This window comes from Dendrobates tinctorius, unplaced genomic scaffold (genome assembly GCF_039654945.1).
Source record: "Dendrobates tinctorius isolate UK_male_01 unplaced genomic scaffold, ASM3965494v1 ptg000027l, whole genome shotgun sequence".
Lineage (NCBI taxonomy): Eukaryota > Metazoa > Chordata > Amphibia > Anura > Dendrobatidae > Dendrobates > Dendrobates tinctorius.
Window position 1 is genome coordinate 979,088 of NW_027361695.1, and position 16,639 is coordinate 995,726.

Here is a 16,639-nt window from a genome sequence, read left to right on the forward strand (position 1 = left end):
CTTAAAAAGTCCCTCGGACTTTAACAGGGAGGCAGTACTATCTGAGACTATTATTTGCTAGGTGAGACAGGTGGCACAGTACTATCTGTGCCACATAGTTTCCTGGGAGAGACATGGAAGCAGTACTATCTGTGCCTACATAATTTACTGGAAAAGACAGAGAGGCAGTACTATCTGTGCCTCCATAATTTACTGGGAGAGACTGGAAGGTAGTTCTATCTGTGCCTCCATAATTTACTGGGAGAGACAGGGAAGCAATGGTAAAAGTGCTTACATAATTTACTTTGAGACACAGGGAGGCAGTACTGTCTGTGACAACATAGTTTCTTGGGAGAGACATGGAGGCAATAGTATTATGTAGGCACAGATAGTATCTATGTTTATCATTTACAAAAAGAGACTTAAAGGTAGTACTATCTGTGCCTACATAAGTTAAAAACAGAGAAAGTGAGGTAGTCCTATCTGTACCTATATCATTTACAGAGAGAGGAAGGCAGTAGTATCTATGTATCTATCATTTACAAGGAGAGACTTGCAGGTAATGCTATCTGTGCCTACATAATTTACAAAGAGAGAAAGTGAGGCAGTATTATCTGTACCTACATCATTTACAAAGAAAGACTTGGAGGCAGTACTATCTGTTCCTACATAATTTACAGAGAGAGACTTGGAGGTAACACTATCTACTGTATATCTCTGTCATTTACAAAGAGAAACTTGAAGATAGTACTATCTGTACCTACATAATTTACAGAGTAAAGCAGGGATGTAGTACGATCTGTACTTAGATCATTTACAAACACAGAAAGTGAGGCAGTACTATCTGTACCTACATCATTTACTGAGTAAAATGGGGAAGCAGTACTATCTCTTCCTACATGACTTAGTAAATGTTCACATCGTGTCTACAGCCTACGTTGGGGGCATGTAATGACGCATACCTCCCCCCACAGTAGGGAGGTATGCGTTGTGTTACCCTACTTTTGCCTGCGCAGGGAAGCGCAGCACTAGACTTTGTCTTCACTTTTGCTTTGACTGTTCCCTTTAAATAAAACGTGCCTTTATATATAACAAAGCAGAATGTGATGTAGAAGTCGCCCCCTGTCTCCTCCAGAAGTAAATAAATGTTTATTTTTTACCTGCGCACAAAAGCGGCCATTACAAACCTTCATCCTATCGTCTGCGGATGACAGGTAACACGGAGAAGGCTGCCTCTGGCAGAGAATAGAGACCGTCAGCAGCCGTGACAGTGGAGCTGAAGACTCATCATTTGCTTGTCACCCTCCTCCCTGTGATATTCCCAGCATGTAATCACGCTCCGCATCCCCCCTGTTTATGGCCTCCCATTGAGCTCAAGAAAGCAAATGGAAAACTACTGAGAAAATAAGTACACCCTGCGCTCCGGTAATGAAATCTCTATGTTTTACAGGAATCTGGAGCAAACCCTGCCGGTCCACGCGGATGAGGGAGAAGAGAGCGGACTTTGTGACGGGCTACCTGGGGGGCCGCGTGGTGGTGGCAGGAGGACTAGGTACGTCTGTGCTCATTTTACGTCATATCTGATCATGGCGTCTGCCATTCGTGACCCGTTTCTTCTCTATCCATCAGCATATTACAGGGTTTATCCACTTTCGGGGGTATTTTGTTCATTTAAATATATGTATTTTGGGGCCAAAAAAAAAATCATTTTTGGAATTTGGTTTCATCAGAAATGTTGTACCATTTCCCCCCCCCCCCCCCCGACAGCCTCTGTGTTGCATTACTGACTGGCGGCATGGGTTATCTGAGAAACTGTCAGTGAGCGCTTTCTTACAGAAGAGTTAGTGACTCTTTTATCCTTCTTTTTCTGAGCTTTAGCTGATTTATGACTACAGACCACCTCAACCCTGAAGTGCTTGTAAAAATGCAAAATGTTTAATGATTCCAATTGCAAAAATTATTTTTTAGCCCCATAAACATCCATTATGTAAAAAAAAAAAGTCCCCAAAAAGTGAACATCCCCTTTAAATCCAGCATTATATTGCATTTGTAAGCGTTAAAGAAGAGTCTGATGGCCGTATAACTTGGACTGGGATCGCAACACAATGCTCGGACTGGCCGGCGGCTCTCCCCACTCGAGCGTGACAGCATGTATTTCTATGGAGCTCTCACGCTCGGGTCGAGAGGGTCGCCGACCAGTCCGAGCATTGCATTGCGATCCCCATTAGAGTTTTACGGCCGTCTGACTCTTCCCGACACCTAGAGTGGCCCCATAACTGCCAGAAATGCCATTTAATGGAAACTTTGCATGCACCCAAACCGATTGTGGCCCATTTTTTGGGTATGTTGACCGCTTTACATCCGTACAATAACTCCCAACCATCAGCCTAAGCCGTACAGGGCAGGACAACACTCCCTATCAGGATAACACCCATCGGGACAGCCCATGTCCTAGGAATTTCATACACTGGGATCTCCAACGCCTCTTACTCAACTCCCATGGTCTTCTGTCCCGTGGAGGCCGCTGACATGTACTGTTTCAGCAGCTGATGCACAGAGGGCACGGGCCTTTTAAATGCAGTGCAGGAGCGAGCGCTGACGATATTTATGATGGATTATGGCAATACATTTTAGAAGCTTTTGACTGGAAAGTGATGAACTCATCATGGCCGAAGCTTTCATGTGGTCACTGTATGTTGGCATTAATTAACCAACATATGGCGGTATTATTTTTGCAATGTGTGTGTGGTGTCAGCTCTGTATAGAAGTATTATGTGGCCAATATATGGCGCTGTTATGTGGGCATCACTCTATTAGGTACCTACAATTAGGCACTGTATGACAAAAAAATGCCAATATATCTGTGGACGATTGAAGATGTATTCTCCATCTCCACTATCCTGTCCCAATACGTATGAGGTGTAATAATATTAATATTAGCAAATGCCTCCAATTAGAATTGTAGTATAGTTTTTCTGATTCGTTATGTCGCTTACCTCATCGGCAGGGCATTGCAGGACCTTAGGTATCCATGGTTACGAGCATTCATATAGTGACTGTTAGTGGTCGTAACCATGGATACCTAAGCTCCTGCAATGCCTGCACATGGAGTAAGACACATAGCGAATCAGAAGAACTATACTACATTTCAAATTGGAGGTATTTGCTAATATTATTGTTATTACAACTACTACATATCGGGATAGGATCTTGGAGATGGGAATACCCCGTTAATTCCTGCGGCTTCCGGTCAGCCATGCAACACCCACTTAGGGACAGGGTTTACATAAACCAGCCCCCTACCTGCCCATCTATCCTAGGATATATGGGTCAGTTGTATAATATGGTTATTTCTACACGTAACGGGGGGTGGAGTGCTAACAGAATGTTCTATCACCTAAGGCCTGCCCGGGGACCCACATATGACCAAAACATAGAGACGCAGTGCCATGGATCATTTTTAGTATTGTGGGGTTTTCTGTGAAGTTTTTCCCAGTATTCATAGTGTCATAGACCCCCTGTAAATGACTCAGCACGGCCCGGCGGTGCCAGCGCTGCCTCCAGTCCTCCATTACTGAATGACTTAATGAATACTTGTCACAGATAAGAATAGCAGCAGATAAGACTCGATTTAAGCCATTATCTCTTCATTCATCTCAAGAAGTTTCCGTTTATAACTGCAGAGAGTCGGCTTCTCGTGACACGGATTAATTACGGCTCTGTGCCACCGGTTAATCTGCGACGCGTGTTGCGTCAGCAGGAAGCGTAGGCCTTTTCTATCGTCGCCCATAGCAACCAATCATAGCACAGCTTTCATTTTATCAGCGCAGCTGAAGAAATGACAGCTGAGTGCTGATTGGTTGCTATGGGCAACAAAAGTATTCAGTGCTAATTAACGAGGTCTGAGGCTTCACCCTCTTCCCTATTTGTGATGTATATATTGACGTCACACGTTGGGTGAGGGTGTGTGGAGCGAGCTTAGGATGACGGGTGCTGGCTATGTTGTGTGGTCTTCATCATTAGCTCAAATCACTTCTGATTAACCACCTAGATGCTGTCCAATCACAGGGACGGGTCCATTCAGGCACCTATTACCCCCTCCTATGCCTGTAATACAATCACAGGGTGCCAATGGGTTACCATAACAACTGGGGGCCTAGTGAAGCCCTTCGTTGCCGCCATCTTGGTACTCCTGTGAAGCTTAGCCCGTGTCTGGACTTCAAAGGAGATGCTTAATTCAATAAATAATGTAAAAATAAAACACAACAAAGAAAAAAAAAATGTATTGCGGTATATATGTTTTATGAGGCATGATCGTACTGATCTGTAAAAATAGAAATTTATGGATCTTGGAAGAAGAGAAGGAAAAAAAAAAAACTGAAGCCCCAAAATTAAACTTGCATTTTTTGGAAAAGGATAAAATACCGTAGAGAGTGAGAGTCTGGAATATAGGACCCCCTGATAACACATGTGAGACTGCAGGAGCCGCACAAATAATGCGGAAAATGACATTACTACTAAATTCCTGTAACAGGAAAATAGCGGCATGAAACGTGTCACATCACAAAATATCAAGTGCCGCGATACAATGGCGGCTCACTGCGGGGGGCAGGGACGCCGTCTCTCCAGTGTCTGCACTGAAAGCAGCCAGAAATGTCTTGTTAAAAGCTGAAGAAATCTCTCAGGGAAAAGAGGAAAAAAAAAAGCTTTTTTGAGTTCCTATTGATTAAATCCCATTCCGGCCTCAACGTGTAATTCCCAATAGCAGCTGCCGGATTTATTAGGGCAATGTCCCGACGCTCCAGTACCCCGTCATCTGCTCTGAGAACCACAGAAAGAGAAAATCTGCAGATACAATTAGCCCGTGTGTGTTTTTTAATTTCACGGTTTTGGATTGATTTACATTTAGAAGAACATTGGATGTGTTTTTCTTTTTCCCAATTTAAGAGCTCATCCAAGTAATGTGACTTATCCCGAGAATGTCACCAGCTAAGGGGGGGCACTCTATTGGTTAAGTTACAATTTCTGCAAGCTGGTGCCAAGTCATCTGACACCAGGGGCCAATGTGCCACGCAAATGCCATTACTGTCTGTAAAACAAGCTGCGGCTCCCTTCCTCTCACTGAGCCTTCCTGTCTATGGAGAGGAGCCCTGAGGCGTCTCCTCGGGGGCGGGGCTCACTTTTTATAAACACTTTGAGCAGTCTCTTGGGGAAGGTCAATTGAGCTGTCAAATTCAGCTTTGAACGATCTCCACATATCTGCCGAGTTTGTCTCCTAATGAAAATGTTTTACTTTTTTTTTTTTTTACAGAAGTGTGCCGGATTTTTGCTTGTGCGATATTGTACAGTAGTAAAAGGGTTAACTGACAATTGCTGATACTGACGTGCGGCTCAGGGCTCATTAGTCTGAGGAGCTACCCTGGCACCTATACCTAGCCACAGGGATGAAGCCGGTAATTGACACAATGTCTTCTCAGAATCATGAAAATGGCTTTCCCATTGTGGTTGAATATTTTTCCTGTAGATTGTTAACTAATAGGGCCAAACCCCAAATGTCCCCAACATGTCCCATAGACATAGGACTTTCCCACAGGCTTACCTCTGCCTGCGCTGAATCCTTATGGTATGTGCACACATTGCAGATTAGCCTGCTTAATTTTCTGCAGAGAATCCGCACCTCTTGGCAGAAAACGCAGGGCCAAACGATTGCAGATTTCATCCGGAATTTTTTGCGGATTTCTTGCGTAATGCGTTTTTGCTGTGCGGATTTGTTAGGCGGTACTAGTTTAGGTCTGTGAATTTTCATCCCTTGTGCTTCGAGAAAGAGAGAGACGATATGTGCCAGACTGAAACCGCTGCTGCGGATCCGCAAAAAGAATTGACATGCTGCAGGAAAAAAAAGCTGCAAATCTGCACAAATATTTCCACAGCAATTCTTAATTTACCATTGACTAACACTGGATGTGCACTACACTGCGGATTTGATGCAATTGCGTGGGTCAAAAAACGCTGCAGATCCGCATCCAAATCCGCAACCTGTGCGCATAGCCTTGGGGTTGAGGGGTCACCACAGTATGTAAACAAGGTTTCGGGAACCTGAGCTTTGGGGTGTTATTTGCTGGCTATCTATCATTGATCTATCATCTATTACCTATATATCTATCCATCTATTATCTATCTATTTTCTATCTATTTATCTATTATCTATCAATCTATTATGTATCTATTTATATATCTATTGTTTATTCATTATCTATCTATTATCTATATATTATCTATCTATATTATCTATCCATCCATCTATCACTGTGCGTGGTGGTCATGACGCCGGTCTTCCTGCCGTGCTGTGATGGCACCGCTATTTCCGCCACCCTCCTCATAATGATCCGGGGATTCTTATATATAAGGTTAGTGCTGTCGCTTCACAGCGGGGCAGAGGCGGCAGGGGATGAGGTGGCGGCTGGAAGTAGACATGGACCATGATTTATTAACGCCACACACTCTTTTAGTTGTACTCAATTTCACAAAAATAAATTGACAGGACCAGTGAATTTTTCATTTTGTCAAGTTTGTTCCGCATCTCGAGACCCGGACAAAATGCATTTAGACTCTTGTCAGGGGAATATTCCAGGCGGAGAACATGAATGGAGCATGAGTTATTGTATGATGAGGACGAGGCCTATAAATCTCCATGGTAACAGTAATTGTGCGGGATCAGCGGGGAAGGTAGCAGCGCCGGCAGGCAGCGGCTGTGTCCTGTGCACATGACCTTTCCACACAATGAGGCCGATCTCGGGGCGCTTGCTGCCATCGATGCCTCATTTATCACAAATGTCTATTGAAACTCCAGTCACCCAAAGAAACATGGAAATATTCTTTTCATTAGAACTATGGTAATATAATAAACAGAAGGGAGGGAGGAGGGAGATGCAGCTGCAAATTGTCTCCCTGCCATTGTGTTTGGGGAAGAGGGGGAGGTATAGAAATCTGTGGGGCCATAGTGAGGGTCCTTGCGGCTCTTGGCTTGTTCTGTTGGAAGCCGTATTTTGGAGGGACATTGCTTCTATGGGACAAAATATCTGTATATCTGTTCTTTACCATATGGCGCACATAGATCATACATACATGTCTGTAGTTCTCCACCATTCAGGCTCAGTGCACATGACTCTGCCATGTGCGCAAGGCATTAGCAAAGCCAGAAGACGCCTTGGTAATGGCTTCACGTTGGATCTTCAGTGTGAGGCTCTTGCAGGGTTGGATTATGAATTTATACATGATCTGCTGCCTGTGCTCAGCTCCATCATGTATATTGTAGGAGGCCTCGGTGAGCTGCTATCTGTCAATCCTGGCGGCTGCGGTACGGCTCGCAACACCCTTCAATGTCCATAACAGATGAGAACACTGCACTGACTAATGAGTGTGGCGCCAAGTCGTTACCATCAGAAAGAGATTTGCTGGTATTGAGGGGCTCCATTTTTATTCTTGTTCTGGGACACATGTGGCATTTGGCTTTTTCAAATAACCTGTGAAACTCGCCCATGGTTTATTATTGGCGTTTTTGGCATCCAGGGCTGACATACACATCCTTCACGACCACGAGGTGGTGGAGTGGTGTTTGGTAAGATCCAGCCAGAACATGATGTGTTTCACGGCTTTGATAAATTTAGTGCAATTTGTGCCAAATTTCTTCAATTTGAGAAAATCACTTTAGTGGATGTGATTAATAAAGAAAAGCGTGGAGTGTAATTATAGAATAAAGACCCAAGGTTGGAGGCATTATCCTTGTAAGCTTTGCTCATACAAAGTTTTTGGGAGTGGATGCTATGCAAAATTCTCACCAAAAATGACTCTAAAACACTTTCCTATGGGAAATCCATTTTGCTATTCTTATGTGAAGTCTCCTTTTTACTGTTTTTTTTCTCGAAGAGGTTTTGAAAAAATGCCCGTTGAAAGAAAAAAACAAATCAGTGCATGTCACGCCTGTTAGAATCTGCTCCAAACCAGGCACTGTCCAATCAAAAGGCTGCAAAATATGCTAAAATACACTTCCAAAACCTCTGCAGGAAAATAAAAATTTCTCCCAAATTTCCCCCAAAACAGGAGCATTTCCTAAAGCAGATTTCTAATGAAAACTACTTTTCATATTTTATCCTAAAAACATTTCTGCGTGTACCAAGCCTAAAAGCACTTTCTCCATCAAAGGGCTCCTAAATGGTACAAGGGAAAGGGGACGAGTCTTAAGATATTTAGAAGCAATGAGAAGGAAAAACGCTTGGTCCTCGTGTCCCGCGATGGAGGTGGGTGATAAACTGAACCCAAAACCGGGTTGATGGACTTCCATTATGACTTTTGATAGAAGGCTTCTTCTCTTCGTACATGTTCTAGATCAGTGTTTTCTCAACTTTTACCCACCCAATGGGACATGTTCTTATGTACTCTCAGTTAGCTATCCTTAATTCTCACAACCTGGACTTGAGTTGAGAAATATTGTTCTAGACAATCCAGAATCGATTTTGTGGATTTATAGAACATTTTTGGGATTTGATTTATATCCTTTACATGTGTTTTTGCTCCAATAGGTAACCAACCCTCACCTTTGAGCTCGGTAGAAGGCTTCAACATGGTAAAAAAGAGATGGGAATTTTTGCCCTCCATGCCTACAGGAAGATGTTCATGCTCTAGCATTCAGTCCAACAACATGCTCTTCGTCATTGGCGGCGTGGCACAGGGACCCAGCTGTGCTGTGGAAGCTCTTTGTGTCTTGGAGGACGTATGAGAAGAACCATAAAAAAACTCAGCCAGCGACGATGGTAGTGGAAAGTGCCTGATCATCTCTCGTCATGTAGATTGGAGACCTACAGTACTCGATTATCTACCATTCTTCAGTCGAAGATAGTTTAATGGACAGAAGATGGATGAAGACCAAGGAGAATAATCTCTGGATGAATCCAGGACCAGGACATTATCAGACATGATCGCCTCCGCATAAGATCGAGTCTAGATTCATCTGAGTAGCATAGTAGAGTAAGACCAACTGAGTATTATTCTAGACGTACAGTAGAAAGTTGTATCCAAAATGACTTACACATGTGGATGATGATACAAAAAACGATAAAGTAGACCAAAAAAAAAAAATTAGGTAGTAGAAAGTAATATTTGCTTAGTATGATTGACAATCCTACTTGTGAGAAGTCAGAAACTTGTCCATTGTCGTTAAGTTCGAATGTGATTTAAAGCCAAGCCGGATTCTTACTGTTCGTTTTGGACGACATGTGACACTTTCTAAGGGATTTATTTTTTATTAAGATCTTTTGTTTTTCTGTTTTCAACACGCAGTTGTCTTAAAAAAAAAAATATTCAGTGTATGCATAAACTGTATGATAAAAGGTGAAGCAAACAGCCAACTGGTGTCGCTTTATTTCATCATTGAAGGCTTAGGTGGGCGCTAATATACAGGACCCGTGTGTATCAAGCATATACGTACATTTGCCACACACATGTACACATGCACCACCAACATGCTGCACAAACGCCCACAGGTACACTGGACACAAAACATGCACCAATGACAAGTACTGATTCCACAAATGTACTGCACAAGCACCGCACACCCTGCGCAGGGGCCACACACACCCTGCGCACGTGACAATCAGACCCTGCGCACGGACCACTCACACCCTGCACACATGCGCTGCTCACTCACTGGACCCATGGGCACATTGTCCATCTTCACGCTACGTCTGCGCCACTCACATGTTTGACCAAATCCACACATGTGCCACGTGCAGCCAAGACATATGCAATACTCAGACACAAGACATGCGCCAAACCAGCACCATTCACATGCTGGATATAAGCCACACACAAAGTACACATGTGCCAATCACACACACACCGGCTATAAGCTACACACACAGGACACAAGCTATAGACACAATGTCTTGCAGGTTGCAATGTGGCCATATTTACTGTTATTAGCTGTGATTGTTAATGTCCTGACATTGCGTCCGCAATGTTGCATGACCAGAGTCACTATAGATTAGCCCTAAATGTGGAGGTGACAGGTGAACCCTTCCAGATATTGGACTCTTTAGCTGCTGATAGTGACATCCATGGACCTCCTGTATCAGAGGCATTCTGGTTCACTGTCTGCTATGACCTTGCACTACGCAGGACAATGTGGTAGAGGACATGGATGCCGACATGGCGGATCATCTGTATTTGCATTGTAAGGTTTTCAGTGCTCCGCAGTATTTCTATGCTGTGCTGTCGCCGTCTGGATTTCGGCAGCAGCTTTTCCTGATTGTCCCTGTGGTCATTGTGTTTTCTCAGGCGGATGGAAAATAACAGCAGGAAACCATGGAGCGAGGTGACAGCGGCGTCCGATCTCATTGCCGCATTTTCACCTTGCAGTAAATTGTTTTGAGTGCCCACCACTGTCTGCCAGTGGAAATCTGTGATTTATTTATTTTTTTTTTTTTTGTCACGTCACAAATCTACCATTAGATTTTTTTTTCTTTCTTTTATTTTATGCAAAGTTTCCCACAAAGCCACACTTCAATTTATATTATCAACACCAGCTCGAAGAACGTCTTAAGACCTGTTATATAATCCTTCATCTTCTGACATGAAAAAAACAGGCCCCCCCCCCAGGGCAAAGGGCTAGGGTTAGGGTTAAAAGAATGAAAAGTCCATAAGTACAAATTTTGCATGGAATAACATGCATAAAAGCTGGAGCATTACAGTAAAAGAGAGACTTCTGTCCACTGTGGCGTTATCCTAATAATAATCTTTATATAGCGCCAACATATTCCGCAGCGCTTTACAGTTTAACAGTTTCAAAACACAAGTCATAAGTAACAACGTTAACAATACAATAATTAAAGCAACATAAGACTAAATCAGCCGCCCCTGCTCGTGAGAGCTTACAAACTACAATGAGGAGGGGGAGATACAAAGTACAGGTGTGTATTTACAATTGTGTATTTACAATGAAGGTCCAGCCATCTTGAGGGAGTGAGGGATGGATGGAGATAGTGCATGGGCTACACATGCACCCTTACACATAGAATGACTTTGATTAGTGAACGTGATAGGCCGCTCTGAACAAATGCGTTTTGAGGGAGCGCCTAAAACTGTGCAAATTGTAGATAATCCTGATTTCTTGGGGTAGAGCATTCCAGAGGATTGGCCCAGCACGGGAGAAATCTTGGAGTCAGGAGTGGGAGGTACGGATTAGTGCAGAGGTTAGTCGAAAGTCGTTTGCAGAGCGCAGCGATCGGCTAGGCCGATAGACAGAAATAATGGAGGAGATGTAGGGGGGTGCCGCACCGTGGAGAGCTTTGCGGGTGAGAACAAGTACTTTAAATTGGATCCTATAATGAATGGGCAGCCCGTGTAAGGACTTGCGAAGAGCGGACATGTCCGAGTACCTATTAGCCAGATAGATGGCCCTGGCTGCTGCATTAAGTATGGACTGGAGAGGGGATAGTCGAGTAACGGGGAGGCCAATTAATAGAGCATTGCAGTAATCCAGGCGGGAGTGGATCAGGGCAACAGTGAAGGTGTTTGTTGTTTCTCTGGTGAGAAAAGGTCGGATTCTAGAAATGTTCTTTAGGTGTAAGCGGCAAGAGATTGTATATGGGATGTGAAGGAGAGATTGGTGTCAAACATAACACCCAGACAGCTCGCCTGCTGCCGGGGTGTTATTGTGGTGCCACCCACGGAGAGGGAAATGTCAGATTTAGGGAGGATAGTAGACGGTGGGAGCAGAAGAAGTTCAGTTTTTGAGAGGTTAAGTTTCAGATAGCAGACATGATGTTGGAGACTGCGGACAGACAGTCACTGGCGTTCTGTAGTACAGAGGGGGTAAGGTCGGGGGATGACGTGTATAGTTGTGTGTCATCAGCATAAAGATGGTACTGAAAGCCAAATCTGCTGATGGTCTGTCCAATTGGGGCCATGTAGAGAGAGAAGAGAAGGGGGCCAAGGACTGAGCCCTGAGGTACCCCGACATCGAGAGGAAGAGGAGATGACGTGGAGCCAGAGAACAAAACACTGAAGGAACGGTCAGAGAGATAGAAAGAGAACCAGGAGAGAGCAGTGTCCTTAGTGCCTAGTGACTGGAGCCTAGAGAGTAGGAGACGGTGGTCAACAGTGTCGAAAGCTGCAGAAAGGTCAAGAAGAATGGGCAGAGAGTGGTCACCATTACGTTTTGCTGTTAATGGTCACTTTGATGAGTGCAGTTTCAGTCAAATGTAGGGGGCGGAAGCCGGTTTGTGAAGGGTCTAGAGGGGAGTGAGTGGAGAGGTAACGGGTAAGGCGGGAGTAAACTAGGCGCTCCAAAAGTTTAGAGATGAAGGGGAGATTGGAGACTGGTCTGTAGTTGTTTGTGCAGGATGGGTCAAGAGCGGGTTTCTTTAATAATGGAGTAATGATAGAGTGTTTGAAGCAGGATGGGAAAATGCCCGAGGAGAGGGAGAGAAGCTTAGTCTGCTGAGCGGCTCTGCGGGGGTGGGATTTCAACATGATTGGCAGTTCTGCTCCGATATTATAAAGCTGCTCATACCGTCCCATCTTATATTAGTCCACAAAGCATCATCATTCCAAGATTGTAGACACCTGTGATGCTAATTAGTGGACACACCGAAATTTAACATGTCCCTTTTGTCACATTATTTTCAGGGGTGCCATCATTTCTGTCCAGACCTATTTCATGGGTTTTTGTTTTGTTTTTTTTTATTCTGTGGAAGCATGGCTGAAAAGCAATGTCTGACTTTCATTTGTTCATTTTCATAGATTTTTTATTTATTATTACTTTTGTCACATTCAAATTATTTCTGTGACTATTGTAGGTTTTTCTGTCATTAAACGTGGGGTACCAACAATTTTGACCACGTGTGTACATCTATCACTCATCTATATACTATAGTGGAATACCTCTTGGATACCTTCGGGGGGCAAATTACTCTTCGTCTATCCCTGGCTGTGTTGTCAAATACTGGACGAAAGGAGCAGAATTTTTGGTATTTCTCCTCTGTTCTCTGTTTCTAAGGATATTCTTTACCCTTCAGATGCCCCCGCACACATAATAACATCCAGATATAAATCCTATAAATCCCCGTCATCTCAGCACAAGAAAAGTACAATACATGTATTAATTTTTTTGTACGTTGACTTAGTGATCTGTCGCCTTCTGCTGACCACCATTCTCTATTATTAGTGTACAGGTGACCGCTTCTTATCTCAATCCCATGACAAATATTTTTGCGCTTTCTACAACTTGAATGAACAAATCCATTTTTCTACACAATAATACCTGACCGGCCGAGCTGCTGTTATCAGATTAGATTTGGAGGGATCAGGGGATCGCGTCTCTCCCTTGTACTCAGCTTAATTGGAATTTTGTTTTGACAAATGAATCAAAACAGCAAATAAGGATCAGCGTCAGATCCCTAAAATGATCATTAGCGATAACAAGAAGCTGGTACTGTATATACAGTGTATGTATACAGTCAGTATCAGACTGAAGATCATTGGGCCCACCAGAGGATTTGATTCTGAGGGCCCACCTTTCTCCCCCACTCAAGGTTTGCACTATGAACCCTCCTGAAGAAGAAGCCAGGGCCCACCGAAGGATTCTCCGCATCTCTGGTGGGCCAGTCCAATTCTGTATACAGTACTGGCCAAAGTAAGAAGCTTCCAGAAATAGAAGTGTTAATAGTTTATTTTTCTCAGTTACTGAAATGCAAAGAGAATGAGCAAAAGAGAAATTTAAATCCTGTAATATTTTGGTGACTGGTCATCGCCTCCATCACTTCTAGGTATACTCGCATAGAGTCAGGGATTTTGTAGAATTGTTTTCAGGTCAATGAGAAGCCAAATATACCAAACAGGTGATAATGATCATCTTTTTCCTGTGTAAAGTCATTAACTGAAACAAACCGCTGTTTAGGAGGCTTAAAACTGGGTGAGGAACCCACAAACTGCTACAAAGGTGAGGCTGTGGAAGACAGTTCATACATCATGGCAAAACTGAGCATAGCAACAAGACACCAGAAAAGATGTCAGGAAAAAAACTGTTCCAAAACAGTGATACTTTTTGCTGAGTTTTTAGGACAGAAACTCCCAACTTTTTGATGAGAATTTGGAGAGTTTCCACTAAGGTTCTGGACACACTGAGTGTTTTGCTGAGGTTTTGGAATAGAAACAGTGGAAACTCTCCAAGTCCTCCAAATCTCAAAACTCTCCCAAACCTTTGAGTTTGTCTTCCATGTACACATACCCTTAAAAAAAAAAAAAACCTCAAAACTTTAAAACAGCCCAGAGAAAGCTCAGTCTGCTGTATGTAGCGGCTTCTCCTCTTTGCGGGATTTCTAAAGCTGAGTATTGCAGATGTCATTAATGTTTTTGATCAAGAAGTGAGCTGGAGAGTGAAAGATTCAGAAGATATGCCTCTTAGAAATGGCCTCCGTCTTGAGAAGTGTTTTTTTGGTTTTTTTTTACAAAGCCCTTCATCGTATCCATGAAGGTTGGTCTCCACTTTTATTGGGAATAGGCAAAACTTTGGAGTTTTATGTGTTTTTTTTATTTGGCCCCCCAGCATTTCTAATTGCTGTTAAAAAATAGAGACTTTCTTGTTTACATCCAAAAGTTAAAAAACTGTCTTGATCGTGTCCTGGTGATGATACAGGTGCATAGAGAGAGCGCTGGTACACTGTAAAAAGAATAAAAGTGTTTCCATTCACCAAAAGTAAGCATAGATTTTGAAAATTTTAAGAGCGTGAAACCTTTAAAGAGGATATCTTATTCTGACAATTAGTTTTGTGATCAGCATCAGCTCATCCCTAGGGATCTCATCGGATCATCGACTGGGGCCAAAAAAATGGCTGAATATGTAATGCAACAACTGATTGGTGCAGCCAAAGTGAGTGCTGCTAATGGTCAGTGGAAGAGGTCCAGATTGGAAGATTATGGTAAAGGGTTGTCAGGGTGAGCAACACAGACCCATGGTGGTAGCACAATGGGCAAGCCTTGCTGGAGAGCAGATGAACGGGCAAGAACCAGGACAGCAGAGTATATAGGATGGGCAACAGACACAGAGGCAGAAGTGTGGATATACACAGGAACTGTACATGTACAGTCAGTACAAAACTTGCAGCAATCAAATGGTTAATAGCAGAGTTGTATGCGATCAGCAGACTGATGGTCATTGGCAGAGACGTAGGGTGAAGTGATGAACAGGCAAACTGAATACTAATTTTCAGAAAAGAGTACACACTGTTGCAACAGCATAATAGTGTGAACAGCAGAGTAGAGTTCATTGTGTTTACAGCAGACAAATGGTTAACCGCAGATCTAAGCCCGGAGATAAATGCAGATAAATGATAAACAAGAAAAAGTTCCCTGACGAGATGATCAGCCTGCTGAAACGGATGGCGAAGCAAAACTCAGAAGTAGACGTGGAACTGAATACAAAACTTACCGAATATACGCAGACAGCACATAGCAGTCTGAGTCGACCTTAAAAGTCTTTGGATGATCATGTAAATGGAATTTGCCAGGATACCTGGCAAACTCGGCGTGAACTGCAGCAAAGGCGCTGAGAGTAGGACCCATCACTGGTTCTGGGACAGGTAATACAAGAGATGCATCTAAAGTAAAGAAATTTGTTTATGCACGCAGCTCCTATTCAGACTTATGTGTTTCCATAGTTACAGATGACCCACAAACAATGTGTAGTCAGATCCTGCAGCCTTTTCTTACATCTTCTCCCTCTTCTAAAGTTTAATATGTTTGTAGCATTACCATGAGAATGACCTTAAAACTGGACAACAAAATGAGCAGAGTTTATACCACTGTTAATTAGTATGCAACGGGTTAGCAAGAAAAGGGGGCTGAGGGAGTGGAGTCAGGGTGCTTTTACATTGCGCTCCGGTACCCGTTCAGTGGCCCCATCGGAGCTTACGTCCGTACCCGCTGCAAAACTGGGTTCAGAAATATGCGCTGACGGTGCCATAGACCATAATAGTGCCAGCAAAGTGATTGTGCGATCGGTCATGCATCATTTTCGAGCGTGTACGCCTACTGGAGGTGGACTCTCAGACTTCCCTTCTGCCAACACCATTTCAGTCTATGGCACCATTGGCGCATACCTGCGAATCCTGTTCTGCGAGGCAACCGAACGGGTGCCGAAACGCAATGTGAAAGCACCCTAACACAAGGTTTGTCTGTGGTCTGTAACCATGGAGACACATAGGTGGGCATAGGAATTGTATACACAAAGCAATGGAGGTGTTTGCAAATTGATTAGATTGCACCAATCAAAACTTGGATTTTTGTAGCCTTCAACCAGAAGCTTTTTAAGTATTGGAAAACAAGGATTGCACAAGTCCTCCAGAACCAGATAGCGACTCTTTGCCATCTCAAAAAGTATATCCTAATTATGGCGTTTGAAAAGAGGTGTATTGCTGGCACCTACTCCTGTGATTATTTCAGCTGAACTTGAAATATACCTGGGTGTAAGCTGGACACCAGACGACTGAGAGAATACGGGTGCACACCAAAAATGAAGAAATCAATAGTTGTCCAAAAACAGAGAAAAAACAGGTGGCACTCACCATCCGATAAAACATTCCTTTATTTAGTCCATGACACGGGT

The 16,639-nt window shown here is 43.4% G+C and overlaps 1 protein-coding gene across 3 annotated transcripts in view; it reads left to right on the forward strand.

Moving 5' to 3' along the window:
* KLHDC8B (kelch domain containing 8B) overlaps positions 1-16,639 on the forward strand; it is a 132,182-nt gene that overhangs the window by 96,747 nt on the left and 18,796 nt on the right. For 2 of the 3 annotated variants that reach the window (XM_073569625.1, XM_073569623.1), the window contains exons 5-6: positions 1,430-1,531; positions 8,559-9,383. In XM_073569625.1, coding sequence (XP_073425726.1) covers positions 1,430-1,531; positions 8,559-8,755 — 299 coding nt within the window. In that variant the 3' untranslated portion in view covers positions 8,756-9,383. Of the gene's footprint in view, positions 1-1,429; positions 1,532-8,558; positions 9,384-16,639 lie in introns of those variants that run through there. The other variant, XM_073569624.1, reaches the window with a different exon arrangement.